Here is an 18,656-nt window from a genome sequence, read left to right as displayed (position 1 = left end):
AAGGTCAGAGAAACTCGAAATTGGTATGGGAAATGTACGATAAAAACGGAAGTTTCTTGTTTTGTCAAAAAGGTCATAAAATAAGTAAAAACAGCCTGAAGTGTTTAGGATTAAACTGTATATACAACAATAAAGATAATAGGCAATTACCTGGTGATCAACTAGTTAGTTTCCGACACAAGCCTGGTTGATTAAAAGTGAAATACTGACAAAGGATTAAATTGACTAATTGTACAAGTTGTATTAACAACGATTTCTTTGATGCTGTTGAAAACATGGAACATTGATAACTGAACCTTAAGACAAATGAAATCAACTCAAATATATGATATTTATGGCTTGTTTTCTATCCAAGCCAATGGAATACCTATATAAGTATAGTTGTCTTGGTCTGTTCTAAAATTTCAGAATTTGACAAAATGCAAACCCTATTTTATCACTAAATACCCAAGCAGCAAATAAAAGAAGACCAAGTATCTAGCCAAATTCAACTCTGCCTAAAGATCTGATTTAAAATGGTGCAGATCCAGTACCAAGAGTCAAGACCATGCTTACTACACTTCATGCAAAGCTGATTATGGTGGCCCTAATGACTTGACCAAACCTGTGGAGATAGCTACCAACCAGCAAGATCATACACAGTTGGCAAAAATTAACTCTGATTAAACTACATTGTTAACTTTGGTACCACTGCTGAACATGCTTGTAACAGAAGGTGTTATGATAGAGTTGTAGGCTTGCTGGTTGGTAGCTATCTCCACAAAACACCTTCTGTTACAAGCATGTTCAGCAGTGGTACCAAAGTTGACAATGTAGTTTAATCAGAGTTAATTTTTGCCAACTATGTATGATGGCTGATCACTTTATCTTGAACTATATATAGATATAGGAAGATGTGGTGTGAGTGCCAATGAGACAACTCTCCATACAAATAACAATATAAAAAGTAAACCATTATAGGTTAAAGTACGGCCTTCAATACATACATTTGTAATGAATAAATATTTGAAAACCCCTTATCATCTATTTTTATCAAGTAAAAATGAATATGCAGGTGTTTAAAGGTATGGAATTATTGTTCTTTTAACATAAAAAAGGAAGATATGCAGTTTAAACACACAAAAAAATATTGTGTACGTTGATTAAAAGGTCGATAAAAAATCTCCAGTTATGAGACTCAAACTCCAGCTGAAAATTTCCAAATTTCCAGTTGTGGATTGACAACTCTGTCACATGTCTGATTTTGGGAAATAAAATCAGAAGAAATTGACTAGATCACACCACTGACAATACTTTCATTTACATTTATCATGACACTGTATGACTGTTTTATTGCTTACAATGTTTCATTTTATACTTCAGAAATTGCTGAAAGATGCCTTTTTTATTACAACTGGTGGTACTGTTATGTTTGCTGGACATCAGATATATAAAGGAAATGAGAAGTTTTATAATGAGTATGTAATGCCATTTTTCCATCTGTTTGATGCTGAAACATCTCACAAGATGGCAGTGAAGGCAGCAAAGTATAAACTGGTACCCAAATCAAAGATTACACCACATCCAGTACTGGTTTGTATTTTTAAGGCTTATATGGGCTTAAAATTTTCATAAATAGATATAAGATGTGGTTTAAGTGCTAATGACACAACTATCCATCCAAGTCACAATTTGTGAAAAGTAAACCATTATTATTATTATAGGTCAAAATAAGGACATCAACTCAATGCCTTGGCAGAAAGTGTCAACCACTGAATAACAGGTTCCTGACTTAGTACAGGTTCAAACAAATGCAGTTGGTTTAAACATTTTAACAGGCACCAACCTTCATCCTTGTACATGTATGTTGGCATCAAATTTATTTTATATTTGATAATATTTATCAATTGAAAGCTTATATTTTGTTTTATGTGTACTCTTGAACCTTTTTTAGGTATTCTATGTAATTTTGTAGAATTCAGCTCTTGTAAATATTTATAAGAGTAGATGTGGAGAATAGAAATAGGGATGAAAATTCTTTATTTTTGCAGGTTTTAAATTTCATTCATTTATTACATTATGACAATAAAATAATAAAATACAACATAATCATTGATAATAGAACAACAAATAGTCAGTGAATACAAATGAGATAGAAAGTTGATAAGGAAGACAATAAATATGAAATGATTATTCCCATTTCTATTAACTTTCAAGATATTATGCTGTTCATAGTTTAAACAAAAAAAGGAGCTCCAATGGATTTAATTTAAGGGGAAGTTTTCTCCAATGTACATGCAGAAACCAAATACAAAATTTTTGAATACATAAAAATAAAATTGAGAAAGGAAATGGGGAATGTGTATATATATAAATATGGCAGGAAAACAATAAATACAAAATTCTGATGGTCAGCTTACAACCTATCTTTCAACAGACAAGTTACTTTATGATATGACAGCCTCTAAAGTAACACAAGTCTAAAAATAGATTTAATGATTTGAAGAGAAAATACCAAAGATATACATAAGATATCCAAAACTTAGGGATTAATTTGTTTTACCATATTTTTCAGGCTTCAAAGGTATTTGACAGAGATTTTCCAAGTCCTGTAGGGTTAGCTGCAGGTTTTGACAAAGATGGCGAGGCTGTAGATGGCATGCTAAAAATGGGATTTAGTTTTGTAGAAATCGGCAGTGTCACTCCTAACCCACAACCTGGTAATGAGAAACCTAGAGTTTTCAGACTCAAAGAGGATAGGGCAGTTATAAATAGGTATCTGTATTGATTTCTACTGGTAATAAATGTTCACAAGTCAACAATTAGAAGCATAAGAAATACACAATTGGTTTTGAAAATAAGTTATTTCCTTTCAACATCTTAGTTTTTGCTGTATATTTCAATTAAAACATAGTGGGAATGGAAAATATAAAAAAAACTTGAAATGGAGAGTTGTCTCATTTGCATTCATACTACATCTTCTTTTATCTAGAAACAATGAAAAAAATACTGAAATCTTGTCATAAAAAAGGTTTTATGTATGCAATTATACCACATCTCCTTATTTTTATACTACTTGTTTTTCTGAATACCTTGTATTGGAATTTAATAATCAGTAGTCAGAAATAGTTGATCAAAAAATGTTCAGATAGTCTTGAAAAATATCCTCTGCCATCAACTTTACAGGCAAGTGTATTTCTTAAAAGCAATGCTCTGCATCATTTTGGTACCAATGTTGAAACTATTTTGAAAAGAAATGACAATGCATAACACAGATGACAACTCAAGAAACTATCTCAAATTCATTAAATTATATTGTCATTATAGATATGGTTTTAATAGTGAAGGTCATGATAAAGTTTATAACAGACTCAAAGTTCGAGAAGTAGAGCCTCCTGTTGTTGGTAAGTACCAGAATTCATGATACATAACTAAGGTACTGAATACCACAATATTTCCCTTGCATAATCTTAAATCTTTATCACATAAATCCTATATGTTACAATTACAGTCACGTTTTCACAAACTCAAGTGGTGGCCTGATGTGCAAACATTACCCAAGAGTACAAAGGAAGTACGGTAGTTTCCCAAACTCTGTCTTATAGACTCTTATGGTATTCTGTGGATTAATTATTTTTATTAATTTCTCACTTTTGTAAAAGCACCAATTCAAATACAGATGTAAATACAGTTGTTTGGTAATCCATGAAAATTGGTACAAATGAAAATAAATGAATCCACAGACGCTTGTATGTTATACATTTTTGTACCTTCTGTAATACTCTTGATAAGACCATTGCTTTAGCCTATAAAATACCAATATTTTTATATAAGATACAAAAACAAATGTTCAAACTATTATTTATTAAAAAAAAAACTATGTTAAAAGCAATATATATACATATCAATAAGAAAACTTATTTTTTGTAGACATTATAAAAACAAAAATGTCAGACGATGAAGTTCTTTTATTCACAAAGGAGTAGGTTCAGTAAGACCCCTTTTTGGCCCCAAAATATAGCAGTTTTAGAAAATTGTGAAAATGTAATCTTTAAGCTATATTTTGGAAAGTAAAATGCTTCTGTTACATAGATATGAGCTGTTTTTGACAATACAATGCACAAATATCGCGTTCCAGCATCATTAAGTCATGCTAAATTACTGAAATCTTCAGAATTTTAGCATTTTGGTTAATTTTTGGACGGTTTCTGTCTTAAATGAAAGTGGCCGCATTCGTGTTTATTCATAATATTGAAATGTAAGTTGTATTTGATGATAATACAAAACATATATAAAGGTTGAGGATGAACACGGAAGCGGCCACTTTCATTTTTGACAAAAACCATCTGAAAAGTGAGTTTTTGGCATATTTGATAGATTTTTCATATTTAAGCTTGAATCAGAGCGTTTTTAATGACTAAATCAGTTAAAATCTTTCACCTAAACTAATCGAATCAATTTAAATAGACACTTAAGTGTTTAAAAAGTGTCCAAAAACCTTCGTTAGATGAACCTGAAATTTGAGGCCAAAATCGGCCCTTACCGACCCTACTCCTTTTGACATTGTTTTTTTATTTTGAATTTTGTTAACACTTGTGGTAAACAAAATTTCCTGAATGAGTATTCTCTCGTTTTTGTCTATAGTTAAACAACTGCAGAAATGAATGCACACAAAATATTACAGAATTTACAGAGGCACCTAAAAAGATTGTTTTATTTTCTTTAACGAGTACTTACAGCTACTTAATTCTCTGTTTTTAGTTGTATATGTATGCAGTTAAGATGTGAAAACAGACAGATCTTTATATTGTTAAAAGTAATGAAATGTGAGAGGTTTCTTTATAATAAAAATTATGAAAAGAAAACATTTACATTATTGAATTTGTTTTCGTAGCAATAGAAAATGAAATTGATCAGAGCAACAAAAAATTACTATCTTTTTATGAAAGACAATTAAACAGAAGAATTTTATTTTTATTTTACATAATGTTTATTAACATTACACTACATTATTAAATAAGCGATAGAAAAATAAAATTTAAAAGAAAAAAGAGTAAAAGTTGTAGAAAAGTAATCTCACAAATCTTAAAAATCTAAACCTACATTTCACTATTTCGCCTTCATTATAAGATTGTCTCACGATTTCATTAAATATTTTTAACTAAAGTACATCATATTAAAAGACAAAATTGCAATAAAACAAAAAGCACAACTATTTACACTACTCTCTTACAGTCGCTAGAGAAATGACAGTCAAACCTTTTGTCCCAGATATAGGAAATTAAATATTACTTGGAAAATGTGCATTTATTGTAGATTTCCTTCTGTATGTAACTGTAATGTGCAGGTCTTAGCAATTACCAAATTATAAAATTTTAAATATAAGCAAATGAAAAAGGTATGGTGTGTTTTGGGATTGCTGCCTCGTTTTATTTTAAATACAAGTTCAATACAAAATATTTTAAAGCAGCTAAAGAAGTCAATAACACATTTGGACTTAGAAAACTCAAAATAAATTTTGCATGTACATGTAGTATTTTTTATATAAAAAAAAGTAAAAATATTATAAACATGTTAAATTGATTTGACTCAGAAAATGAATTTTAATATCTTTCACTTGCAATTGGAGATAACTGTGAAAATTTCTTGAACTTATGTAAGATGAGCAACTATGATATAGCATTATAAGATAATCAGAATAGGAAAGTTGTTGGATTGCTGCCTTTTGTTATTCTCATGTCATTATCTCCTTATATTCTTATTGATACAAAATACTTTGAATTACAACGAAAATAAACAATGATTGAAAAAGCAAATGAAAATAAACGTATTATATATATACATCAATAACAGATTGGGTTTTGTGATCTACAAATCAATGTAAAATTTCCACATTCAAATGGAAATAAACCTAAGTGACCATAAGCTACAAAATATTTAGAGTAACTGAATGACACACTTAGTCCTACTTTGAATACTTTTATAAAATTTTTATTAATTTTTGTGTGGGATGTTTAAGACATGTTATGCATTTGATGTAAAAGAAATAAAAATAAACATGTTTATTTTTTAACTCAAAAATAATGTAATATCTCTTGCAAGGGGAGATAACTGAATAAATTCCCAGAATTTCTGCAAGATGAACAATTGTAATGCAGCATTTTATGAATATTAAATTTTATGATATTGGAATGCTGCATTTTGTGGTCTGAGTATTTTCATATCACCTTTTAATCAAATTGTTACAAAATATTTATAGAATAACTAATCGAAGAATTCAAATAGAGAAAAATATTCAATGCATGACCGAACAACACATTAATTCATGAATGCGCATAGCGCATGAGTTAATTATAAGTGTTGTTCAGTCACGAGTTGTATATTTTTCGATATTTGAATTCTTTAATTAGTTATTCTTTTTATTACATTGGCACATGGCTTTTTTTTTTTTTAAATTAATGTAAAACATGTAAGGAACTATATCTTTTTTCTACGCATTCACAATTTGTTTTGATCTGCCGTTATCGACGTCTGAACAACGCCTATTGTTTTATGATGTCAGAGAGTGAAATAACCACATTTATTTCACATGTGAAATTATCGTTTTTTATTGAACTGGGAAATCAATGTAATTCATTGCAACCAATGTAATAATTTGAATTACAACTAACTCAACAATACATCTTGATAACAAAATATTACAGACAAATTAAAAATTAATAATTATTGAAATAGAAAATAAAAAATTAACATAAAATATATTAATGACATATGTGAACTACAAAAAGAAATATTGTTATATGAAATATCCCCAACATTGAGAGGATAAAAAAATCAAAATAACAGCATGAACAGTAAGCTTTGAGAGATAAGAAAGAGTGAACCAGTTTACTAAAGAATTGAAAAAATATAGCCAAATAAAAATGCTTTAAGATGCATCTCTTATTTTTAAAGAATTAATGAATGATGATATCATTTTTTTCTTGTCAGTTCAATTTGAAAATATCTATTTAATTTTGTAAAAAAATTAAAATTTAAAAAATCCCACCTGTGCTTTCTCAAAAATACTTAATCTGTGTGATGTACTACTTTTGGGATGAATTATAGGAAACTTCATTAGCTCTAACTATTGTTTACAATGATTTCATTATACAATGAACATAGCCAGAAATACTTAAAAGAGGGGATTTTTGAGAAAGAACATTTAACTGATTTGAAATTGAAGTAGTTGTATTTAGAATTTCTGTTGTAAGGACGTAAATTTATAACACTACACACCCAAAATAGATTTTTTGAATAGCCTATAGATGAATATGATACATCCTTTATTTACAGATGGTAAACACGGTTAGTTACAACAAACCAATATTCCCTGAACGCTCATATACAAACTACAACACAATCAAAATCAGATATTTACACATAGTTAATTTACAGTCAATTAGTTCATTGTATCATAATAATATGATAGTATGAAACTGTATAAAAGGTATTTATAGTAAAAAATAAAAAACAAACTAAAAATTAAAAATAAACTAAAAATAAACAAATAAACAAATCAAAATAATACATTGTAGAAAACAGAATCTAATTAGGACTGTGTCAAGTACTAATTGATACTTTGTTTAAAAGTAAAAGTGTTTTAAGCTTTACTTATTGTGTATGTTAGTGGTTCATTAGCATGGTTCATTACATTTATAATGTTTCCCACAATTTTAATAGTCTGTCTATATGTTCCAAGTCTTCTCCAAATAGTCTGTCTATATGTTCCAAGTCTTCTCCAAAATTTTCTTCCAGATTTTCTTCCAGATTATCACAGCTCATAATGATATACCTATCTATGATTTCCTCTAAATGCTGTGGAATTTCATCTTCCGGACCAAATATATCATCTTTTGAAGAGTCTGTGTCTTGTATCTGTTAAAAAATGATAAAACTGCAATCTGCCTGTATACTTGTTTAATCACTGCATAAAAGGTCTGAAAACAACAACTAATGAATTACAGGCTCTTGACTTGGGACAGGCACATATGGAATGTGACGGGGTTAAACTAGTTTGACATCACAAACCCTCTCCTTAACCTGGGACAGCATAAGAGCTACAAAAATCAGTAGGAAAAGACTTAAGGTGGTTTAATGGTATACCACCATCTTGAATTGTACAATCACAGTACATAATCAGTCTAGTTCTTTGCCCAAATCTGCAAATTTTAAGACAGATTTGCAATTTATTGGTTACACTGTTTATTTATGTAAAGGAAAACTTAGTGATTCATTGCATTATTGAAAATATATTAACAAATACCAAATATTTGTAATTTCAGAATCAAATATTTAAATTAGCTATTTAAGGAGAGATAACTCTTTTTTTCTATACATCTGAACTACCTTAAATCATTAGATTGGTACAAAATTTAAATACAACTCACAAAAACACGTTTTTTTGTTGTAGAATTTATTAAATAATATTTGTGTTAAGCATGCAGCATTTGTCTTTTTCTTTGAATCTGCTTAACACATATCTGCCAGTGTCTAGTGGATATGAGGGTTATATACACTGACAGGTATGCATACATTGTAATCTGTGTTTTACAAACAAGTGTGAAATTAAAAAATAAAAGACCAGGCGCGAATCCAATGCATTTGAATGGGAGCATATAGCTGGAACCTCCCCCCCTTTACTCTGGGTTGAGAACCCCCCCTTTTTAAAATGGCTGGATCCGCCCCTGAAGACGACAGCTCACCTGTTTTAACTAGAGATTGTTGTTTGTTAATTATTTTTAAAATTTTAATGAGTTTTTATGATATATTTATCCTTACATTATCTGGAGGTGTTATTCGATTTGAACTTTGGTCTGATGAGTCCTCCATATAACCAGTACTATTTACACATTGGTCTGCAATATCTGAATCACAATGAGATGAAGGGATAGTAACACCATTACATCTGGTGATTGATGATGTGGATGCTTGCTACAACAGAAAGTTACTAGTTTGAAAAAAGGTTTTCATGGTGGAATTTCTGCATGATTATAATAATTACTCATCACTGAAAAACAGTGAAAGGACAATTTGTAAACCTTTGATTAATAATGCTTTTTTGGTTTTTAAAATTTTTCTTGATTTGTTAATTTCCATCTTGTATTATTCTAACACACAACCTCAGAGAATTACCAAGAATTAATGTTTTTCCTGTGAACCAATTTTCATGTATTGATGAAACATTCCATTTTCGTTTATACTTTATTTCTTTGTTCTGGATAATTTTGCATACATTTGTAAAGAAAACCTTTTAGATATGTGGTTTACTTATTATTATGATAATAATAATGAATCCAAAATAAAGTATAATTTTAACACTTACAGATTCATTTCCTGAATGCAATTTTGGTCTCTTGTCCGATCTCTCTTCACTACTTGGCCTGCGTCTTTTCTAAAAAAATATTATAAATATGCTAGTTATATTGTCTTTCATTCAGAATTAAAAACAAGCTCTTTTTGTGTCTTTTGAAATTCACTGGCTTCTTATAGATCAGTTGCTAGCCTGAAGAAACATTTACATTTTTTCTGAAAAATAGTTCTATATTACCAGCATTTAGATTAAGAATTTAAATTGTCTTTTCTGTAATATAGATTATAATTCTTTAAGGCAAACCATTCTTATGATCTGTTTTCTTTTTTGATCTTGGCTATGTGCTCATAAACATTTTATAAATTTGATCTCCCAAACTTTTGATACATACTGTACTAATGCGCTTGTCTGTTAAAAGATTTCTGTTTGCACTATTTGGCCTTTTTAACTTTTTTGGATTCGAGCGTCACTGATGAGTCTTTTGTAGACGAAACACGCGTCTGGCGTATATACAAAATTTAGTCCTGGTATCTTTGATGAGTTTATTTAGTAGGTATATTTTAATATTGATACCAAGTTGGTATGTCTAGTTGTCCCTGTCAAACTTAGCTATCTGCAAAAGCAGTAAATTTAACTGTCTGGCTGTAACCTGTCAATTTATGAATTAGATAGCTGTAAAATAACACTTGTAATGTTTGTCACTTCATTAGGCAAGCTTATTCTCCATTTGCCACAAGGAAAATCATACCAGATGTTAATTTCATTTTAGTAGTAAAAATGTAAATTTACCTGAATTCTTTCAGTGGATGGAACATTTTCTCTGACATTTAGGCACTCAGGTCTTTTAATAAAAGAAGAACAACCAGAGGAACTTGGTTGAAAGTCAGGCTTTTGGCATAATATCTCAGACACACACTTGTGACTGTCAGGTATGTCTAACCTTTCATCTGTGTATTGTAAATCACCACTATTTTCTCTACAGGGAGCTCTCTTGGAATAAGTAGTACAACTTGAGGTACTTGATTGAAAGTGAGTCTCTTCATGTGATATCTCAGGCAAAATTGTGTGACTGTCAGAAAATTCCAATCTTTCATCTATGGATTGTAAATCAATTCTATTGTCTTGACAGGGAGCTTTCTTGGAATAAATAGTACAACTTGAGGTACTTGGCTGGTTTTGGAATTCAGGTTTTGAACATTTTATCACAGACTTCGTTGAATGACTGTTGGTGAGGGCCTTTGCTTCAGATGGATGTTGACTACAATCAAATTCAATATCTGAGTCTCTTGTCGAACATAAAGAAGAACTTGAGTAAGTGCCTCTTAGGTTGTTAGATAATGAATTCATAGGAAGTCCTGAAACTTTACTTTTATTATCTGTGTAAATTGTACTGTCATTGTTATGTTGATTTGAACTTTTCTCACAGTGAAGTGAAACTCCTATTTGTTTCAAGCTTTGTTGAACATCTGGCTTTTCTAGTAAACCCTCTATCTCAAGATATTTTATAGAATGTTGTATTACTGCCATGCTTGACCAGATTGTGTAGTGTTTACATATTTCTTTTTTGTTTTTTAATTTCCATGCTTTTACAACTAGCTGCAGTTCAGATGGTATTGGTATGGATTTTTTCTCACAATATGATAATAAATCATCAACCAATTTTTGGTCCAGGTGTTGTTCATGTCTTTTCGCTGTATTACAAGGATCATAATACAAATTATTGGGGTTCCAGTCATGTGGTGGTGTTTTCCAAATTCCATCTTTTTTTTTCAAAATAGGTAAGCCTTTGCTAATTCTACAAAATGTTACTGCAAATTTCCTTATGATATCTGAATAGTCTTTTGAACGACCAACATGATTGAAAGATATAGAAAAATTGCAATTTTTCAGACTTTGTTTTAATTCAGCAGTGTCCCTATACATGATCAATAACTCAATTGACTTCTTAATAGAATTTATTTCCTTTCTTGTAACACAGAGTTCAAGAAGTAGTTTTACCTTGTTGCTGTTCCATGCATCTATTTCCCTTTGAAAATTAGATGGCAATGTTATACTCTTCCCATCACAGCATTTGAGTAAATATTTAAGGAGTTCCTTGTCAGTCTCGACACTTAATTGTTTACTCTTTTGCTTTTTTCTTGGGTTATAAAATGGCTTGTCAGCATTTAGTTCTTGCCAGTTATCTGGTTTTTCTATCCACAAACCATTAAATTTAGAATCCCATGCCTTATTTTTTAATAGTTTGAGAGTTATTGTACACATGTCAAGAGTCCAGTTTCTCATTTTTACTGCAATTGCTTTTTCCTCTAATTCTGTACGAGTGGGTCCAGGATTGATTTCTACATCACCTGAGCACCACAATAAATACAAGATGGCATCTTCATAGGCATATTTCAGCGACAAGTACTTCTTTAACTTTGCACTCTTGTGCTGACTGCCAGATGAAATCATCAGAAGTATTAGCATGAGTAAGAAGCTTCTAAGGTTTGACATTTTCAACATTTTATCTTCTGCATCCATTGTTGAAATGAAAGTGAAATATACTTGGTATTTTGCAATATCTATTTCTTTGTTTTCATGTCTCACTATACAGAAACATCGGTAAATAATTTTCTCAACATCATTACCAGTATCTACATCAATTAGTAAAAGTTTTCCCATATTAATTGTCAGTTTTTTTAAGAATTCTCCTTTATAACATGTCATATTTATATCTAATAATAATCTAGAATAAATACTGTTCTGTTTGTTGCATTTTACATGTATATAATCATGTATATAATCAGTAAGTCCTTGGATAAATATATCTTGTATTTCTGGTTGCATCTTTAGATCACACAATGATTTAATGATATCATATAATCCAGTCGTTTTTTGAAGTGATATTTGTTCAATAATAGAGATAAATTCTTCCAGAAAATCTTCCCCACTCTCTAAGCATTTTTCTACTGCATCTATCATGGGTTTCAGGTTCCAAACTGGTTCTAATTTCTCTTTTATGACTTTTTTTCTTAAATCATTTATAGTAAGTGACCAAGAAGATTTAAATATAGGTGTGGTGCCTCTGTAATCAAACATTTGTTCCCTGTGATAGCATCTCTGTTCGCCCATGAAACAGGCACAAATTCTATTTGCTGATTGAAGTAATGAATGTCTGAACTCTTGTAGCCTATTCAGCACATTATCCGTGTTTGTTAAATCTTCACACATCACATAAGCATGCAATAAAGTCAGAAGAAGTTTGCAGTGTGTTTGTCTCACATGAAATTCACTCCTTTCCAAAAAGAATGGTAAATTTAGGATTAAGTGAGAATTAGCCTTGATGCAATCCATTGACTTATTATATGTATTATGACAATCCACCTCCAGTAATCTTTCATTACATAATGATACTATAATTGAACTGAGATTATGAAGTTCAGGTGTGTTCAGCAATACTTTGATTAATGATGGTATTAATCTTGTCTGTTTTAGGCTTAGTGTAAAAAGTATAAAATATTCACTGACCTTACGTACAGAAATGAAGCCATATGTGTGTGAAAAAATCAAGAATACTGTTTTAATTTTTTCTGTTTGCCTTGAGGTAACATTATTACAGAGAAGAATTAATAATACAGTTAAATATTCAGCATATTCAATCCATAAATTAATATATCTCTGATCTGGTCCAAGCTTGTTATGTTCAATCAAAAAATATTCTTCATTATTTTGTATCAAACGGTTTAGTATATCATAATGTTTATTTTTCAACAATCTTTTACAGCATAGTAGTCTCAGTCTGAACTCAATATAAGGGTGATATTTCCATACTTCGTGTATTGAATTAAAGAAGACTTCTGGTTCTGTATTGTCACAATACAGATCAAAGTAAATCTTAATATGATAAGGCCTATTACATGTAATACATGTATTCTCAAAGTCTATAAAGTTTTCTCTTGCTGGATGATTTAATTTAGCTAATACATGATGAAAAATAAGCTGTATGTATGGATATGCTTTAGATTTCCAAAAAAATTGTAAATTAGGCAGGATCTCGGGTGTAAGTAAACAAGGAACCAATTCCTCTAGTTCTTTTGTCATTTTTATCATATGTTCCCTTGAAATAAATGTATCATAATATCGTATCATATGAGTTTGAAGATCTATGTTGTAGTCCAGTAATTTCTTTTTAATCTCCTCCACATCCAAAGAAGATTCAGTACATAAACATGATTTAGACTGATCTGTTTCATGTTGGGCCAATGGTGTCTCATTGTAGACTGTAACCTCTGGTACCGAGTATTTACTTGTAATCTCCATTGCCATATTTTCTATCGTAGTCTAATGTCCTAATTATAGATGTCTGATAATAAAATGCCTTTTTTGAACGTTGATGTGGGCAAAATTCATACTTTTGTAGAAATGAAAGTTGACTTCTCTCCTATGGTGGCTTTAATCTTATATTTATTTCCATGGTAAAAGCTACAGATTATAAATGGACATATATTTAGTCACTAAACAAGTTGTTGTCAGGTTTTAATTTTATATATGATAATTTTTTCCAAATGTGCAATATGTATCTGAAGTATAGCTCCATTTCTTAATTAATTTTATGTTCATGATATTTTGTGTGCATTCCAGTGTATATATATATATATATATATACCTATATGATTTTTCTTTTGATAAACTAGTAAAATTACTTGAATTTGATATTATCAGAGTGTAAAATATTTGGTAGAGATTTTCTTGTTTTGTGTCAGAATTTTGATGGGTACATATTATTTTGACTCTTTTTTATGTCATTTATACCCACATTTCATTTGTTTATATAACAGAAATTCTCATATACCCCTATAATCCAATATCACAAATGTCTTAGTCACACACACTTTGGTTGTTTCTTATTGGTTAACATAATGTATGTTTTAATTATAATTTAGAGACAGTGTTTGAGAATCATTTCACAATTGTTTGTCAGGTTCAATTTCATATAAGGATAAATTGTCATTGGGATGGATGGTTTGTGATTTATCAGTTATAATTATTGAAAATGGAAATAGGGCGATGATTCATTTGTTAATTGATTTTGGATTTTTAATGACATTTTTAACACTGTGGGATTACAATTTTTGTTCATTTGTACTCTACTTTTATGAAAAATTATTTTAAAGGTCTTTCTCCTTATGCTACACATTAATCATAATAAATTTGTTTCATTTATATTTATTGAAAACAGAAAGGGATTATAATAGTCTTAATTTTCTCGTTTGAATTGTTTTACATTGTCATTTCGGGCTTTTTATAGCTGACTATGCAGTATAGACTTTGCTCATTGTTGAAGGCCGTACGGTGACCTATAATTGTTAATTTCTGTGTCAAATTTGGTCTCTTGTGGAGATTTGTGTCATTGGCAATCATACCACATCTTCTATTTTTATATTCTCATATAAAATTTGTTTTTCATTTATTCTTGTTTTTCATTTAATCTTGTTTTTCATTTTATCTTGTTTTTCATTTATTCCTGTTTTTCATTTATTCTTGGGTTTTTTAATCTATTTTTAAGAGTAGAATGTGTTAAAACAAACAAAAATGTGTATGTATATGATCAATGTATATAACAAAATTTAATTACTTTCATTTGACTGACCTTTAAAAAGGTCTTTCTTACGGTTTCTGGTGTAATGATATTGTGACAGGGGTATTGCCTATTTTTTACAATACCTATGCTATTTCCATTAGGAGTTGCAAAATCAAAATATAAACTGTACAAAAGATTTATTAGTTATAATATAATTTATTGATGTTGAAGTAAATAAGGTCCTTAAGTAATGTTATAATACATATTAATAATTGATTATCTTGATTTATAATTAAAATGACAACTTGTTAACATTATCCCATAATAGCCTCATGGTTGTGAGGGCCCTCATGGGGTTTTTGATTATGTGATTACTTGGCCGTTTTTTTAATGATTATTTGATTATTAAGCCAAATATTTCATGATTATTTGATTACCTAGGACTGTATTTTTAGTTTATGATTATTTGATTACTAAAGATAAGCAAATATTTAATGATTATGTGATTATATTGGCAAAAAAATGGTGATTATGTGATTACTAGGACCCCCCCATGAGGGGCCTCGGTTGTGTTAACCAGGTCTATAAATAGATTTAAAGAATCAATAATTATTTTTACTTGTTTTCTTTGATTTTGTATTAACCAGAGAATGTTGAATTTAAAATAAAGTCAGTGACGCTATCTTTATTTTGTGTCGTTGAAATATTGGATATTTATGTATCAACATCATATTGTTTTTAAGAAAAATCTATGGAGTAGAATAAGAGATTTGATGATTTTAAGACAAATTTTAGAATTTTTTGGGCGCCGATTTTTAAGTGCTCTCTATTTGGTAAGAATTCAATCTGTAATATTTCAGATAATAAAAGAGATAAATGCATTTCTTTTTTAGTTGAAGTTCATCCTTCCAGATTTGTGTGTGCAAAATTTTACTGAAATCTGTGACATGGCCCATTTACTGTTACTTGAACATTTACTGTTACTTGACCTTAATACATGTACTTATAATTATATTTTTTCTATGATCATGAAAAATCAGGATGTTTATTTTATTTTTTTATTTTTATTCACCAAAAATGGTACCAACAATAATAAATGAATTCACAGTATACATGGTATATATGCAAAATTTATTTTGATATTAGTTTTTCCCTTTTGCTTAACATTATTCAGCGCATATTTATATTACAAGATCAGTTTCATGTATATTTATAGTAAACTGTTAACAGCTTTGAAAAAGGGGATTATTTTACAGTATTTCATACAATATTGGTTTCTGGTATTTATTTTGGTTTTATAGTAACACCTTCTTAAGAGTCAAATATGTTAACAAACAGTATTATATTTTTGTGTATATAGCATAATTCCTCTAAATAGACTTACTTTTAAATCAGTCCTTCTCCTCTATTAGTTTGACCAATTAAAATGACAATTTGTAAGCACTATACCTTAAAAGACACATGGTTGTGGTTAACCAGGTCTATAGATAGATTTAAAAAACCAACAATTATTTTTATTTTTTACCTTGATTTTGTGTTAACCAGAAATGCTAAATTTGGAATTTACCTGAATAGTACCTGTCAACTTTCTTACTTTATGGGGGATATCCCCTATGAGAGGTGTTGATCTAACCCTTCTAAAACTCCAATTTTTGCAACTAAATACTATTAAATAAATGGGGAATTTGTCCATGGGACACAGATGAATTCCCCCACTTGCATATCTTATCAAGTTATAAAGGGACATAACTGATGAAAAGTTAAAGTGACACTAACTAAATTTGAATTTGATCTGAGTTTTGTGGAAATAAGCATTACATACAAGTTTCATTGCATTTGGTTGAGGCAGGTAAAGGAACAGAAATGAAAAATGCAGTAATTTTTCCATCTGTAAAGGGGCATAACTCTAGAACAGTTAAAGTGATGCCTTCAAAATTTAAACTTGATCTGTGTACCCCACCTTCCACCTCCAATAATGAATGACCACCACCAAATAGCACAATAGTGCTGAAAGTAGTGCTCATCATTAATCAATCAATCAATCAACAAAAGTCTACCATTACTTTCCAGACTTTGCTAAATGAAAATAATTTGTCATGCTTTAATGTTATGAACAGACATTGGATAACATATGGTAGAATTGATACAGTTTTTATATTTAAGAAATAGTTCATGGGGGCTTGAATATATCGGGAATTTACCACTGGTTGGTCTTTCATGGCAAATATTTTAACCTAAGCGATAGCGAGGGGTAAAATACGGCATAAAGGGACAACCTGCGGTAAAATCTAGATAATATTCAAGCCCCCATGAATTATTTCAATTCTAATAGGACAAATACGGCAATTCTTTTTTGTCTAGTTGGAGGCAAATATTTGCCGTTCCCATAAATCAACACACTATCAAATTGGCATAAAAGAACGGAGCAAACTGAATTAGTGACATGCTTAAACTTTTTACAATAAGGAATTTAGATAATTTTGGATAAATTTAAATGAGAATTTACTGATATGTCTTATCATGAATAAAAAACATGGCTTATTCTACATTTTAGCATCGTTTGTTTACTTTTCCTTGCTGTGATGATTTTCCGTTTCACAAACGTGCATTTTCCCATAAAATGCTTATATTCTTACGTCATCGTTCTATGATGTCGGTAGGCTTATTCATAAAAAAGCAGATGATGTGGGAGTACGATCGGAACAGCCTAAGCAATATATTCATTTTTACCATGGGTGTGTACTCAAAGCTTTTGAAGGACATCATGTTAGAATATCCTGCAAATTTATACATTCCATTTAATGTGGAATTTACATTTACTTTATTTAAAAATGCTGTACTGTAAAAATCATAAGTTATTTACATTTGCACCTTACTTACATGAAAAATTTATTTTAATGGTCTTGCTTCTTTTGCTTTACATTATTCAGCAGAGAATTTTTCATATTAAGATCAGTTTCAGTTTGTTATTTGATGAGGGATAAATATTTAAAGTTATTTTCATACAATTTTGTTTTCTTGCATTAATCCTTGTGTCAATATACCACCAATTTAAGAGTCGAATATGTTAGAACTAACTAAAATTTGAATGTGTATTATAATTGTATTATAACATAATTCCTTTAAATGGACTTACTTTTAAATCAGTCTTTCTCCTCTCAAGGTTTCTGGTGTAATGATATTGTGACAGGGGTATTGCCTATTTTTAACAGTAACTATGCTATGTACAGTGAGGAGTTGTAAAATTCAAATATAAACTTTACAAAAGATTTATTAGTTTAACAACAACTTGTTCATGTTGAGTTAATTAAGGTCATTATAAACATGCTACTGTGCATATGGACCAATAATAATACTGATAAATAATAAAAAAAATACAAGTTGTAAATATTATCCCTCAACGGCCTCATAGTTGTGTTAACCAGGTCTATAAATAGATCTTGAAAAACCTATAATCATACCATTTGTTTACCTGAATTTTGTGTTAACCAGAAAATGCTAGATTTAAATTGTACCTATTGTATAATTTGAAACATTTCGTTGGACAAATTAAGTATTTAAGCATATATAACCATCATTGATATACATCAAATAAAATAATATTTTCTATTATGAAAAAGGATGTATTGATTTCTAAAATTGTGGACAATGGGTTCAGAAAAGAATAGTTCAGTACATGCTGTAAATCACTGTCTTCAAAACCTTTGTTAGTATGATTTCAAGAAATGAATAGAATAACAAGAATGGCAACACAAAATTAAGAAA

General features: G+C 29.6%; 2 protein-coding genes across 3 annotated transcripts in view; one reads left to right on the top strand and one right to left on the bottom strand.

The window, feature by feature from the left end:
* LOC139524790 (dihydroorotate dehydrogenase (quinone), mitochondrial-like) overlaps nucleotides 1-18,656 on the top strand; it is a 36,589-nt gene that overhangs the window by 4,239 nt on the left and 13,694 nt on the right. For both annotated transcript variants that reach the window (XM_071319872.1, XM_071319871.1), the window contains exons 2-4: nucleotides 1,363-1,572; nucleotides 2,555-2,754; nucleotides 3,307-3,383. In XM_071319872.1, coding sequence (XP_071175973.1) covers nucleotides 1,363-1,572; nucleotides 2,555-2,754; nucleotides 3,307-3,383 — 487 coding nt within the window. The remainder of the gene's footprint in view (nucleotides 1-1,362; nucleotides 1,573-2,554; nucleotides 2,755-3,306; nucleotides 3,384-18,656) is intronic.
* Nucleotides 7,645-18,110, bottom strand: LOC139524789 (uncharacterized). Its single transcript, XM_071319870.1, has 5 exons — nucleotides 18,028-18,110; nucleotides 10,121-13,792; nucleotides 9,344-9,412; nucleotides 8,800-8,952; nucleotides 7,645-7,896 (listed from the first exon to the last, which is right to left on the bottom strand). Exons 2-5 carry the CDS (start codon nucleotides 13,634-13,636, stop codon nucleotides 7,675-7,677), a joined length of 3,960 nt encoding a protein of 1,319 aa, XP_071175971.1. The 5' UTR covers nucleotides 13,637-13,792; nucleotides 18,028-18,110; the 3' UTR covers nucleotides 7,645-7,674.

This window comes from Mytilus edulis, chromosome 5 (assembly GCF_963676685.1).
Source record: "Mytilus edulis chromosome 5, xbMytEdul2.2, whole genome shotgun sequence".
Lineage (NCBI taxonomy): Eukaryota > Metazoa > Mollusca > Bivalvia > Mytilida > Mytilidae > Mytilus > Mytilus edulis.
This window is presented reverse-complemented; position numbering and strand designations above follow the sequence as displayed.

Bases quoted from the DNA above. Each gene is read 5' to 3' on its own strand.
- LOC139524789 (XM_071319870.1), bottom strand. From the start codon at position 13,636: ATGGCAATGGAGATTACAAGTAAATACTCGGTACCAGAGGTTACAGTC. The intron at 9,413-10,120 runs GTAAATTTACAT...ATATTTTTTTAG, and splicing joins CATCCACTGAAAGAATTCAG to AAAAGACGCAGGCCAAGTAG. The intron at 8,953-9,343 runs GTAAGTGTTAAA...TTTCTGTTGTAG, and splicing joins TGCATTCAGGAAATGAATCT to CAAGCATCCACATCATCAAT.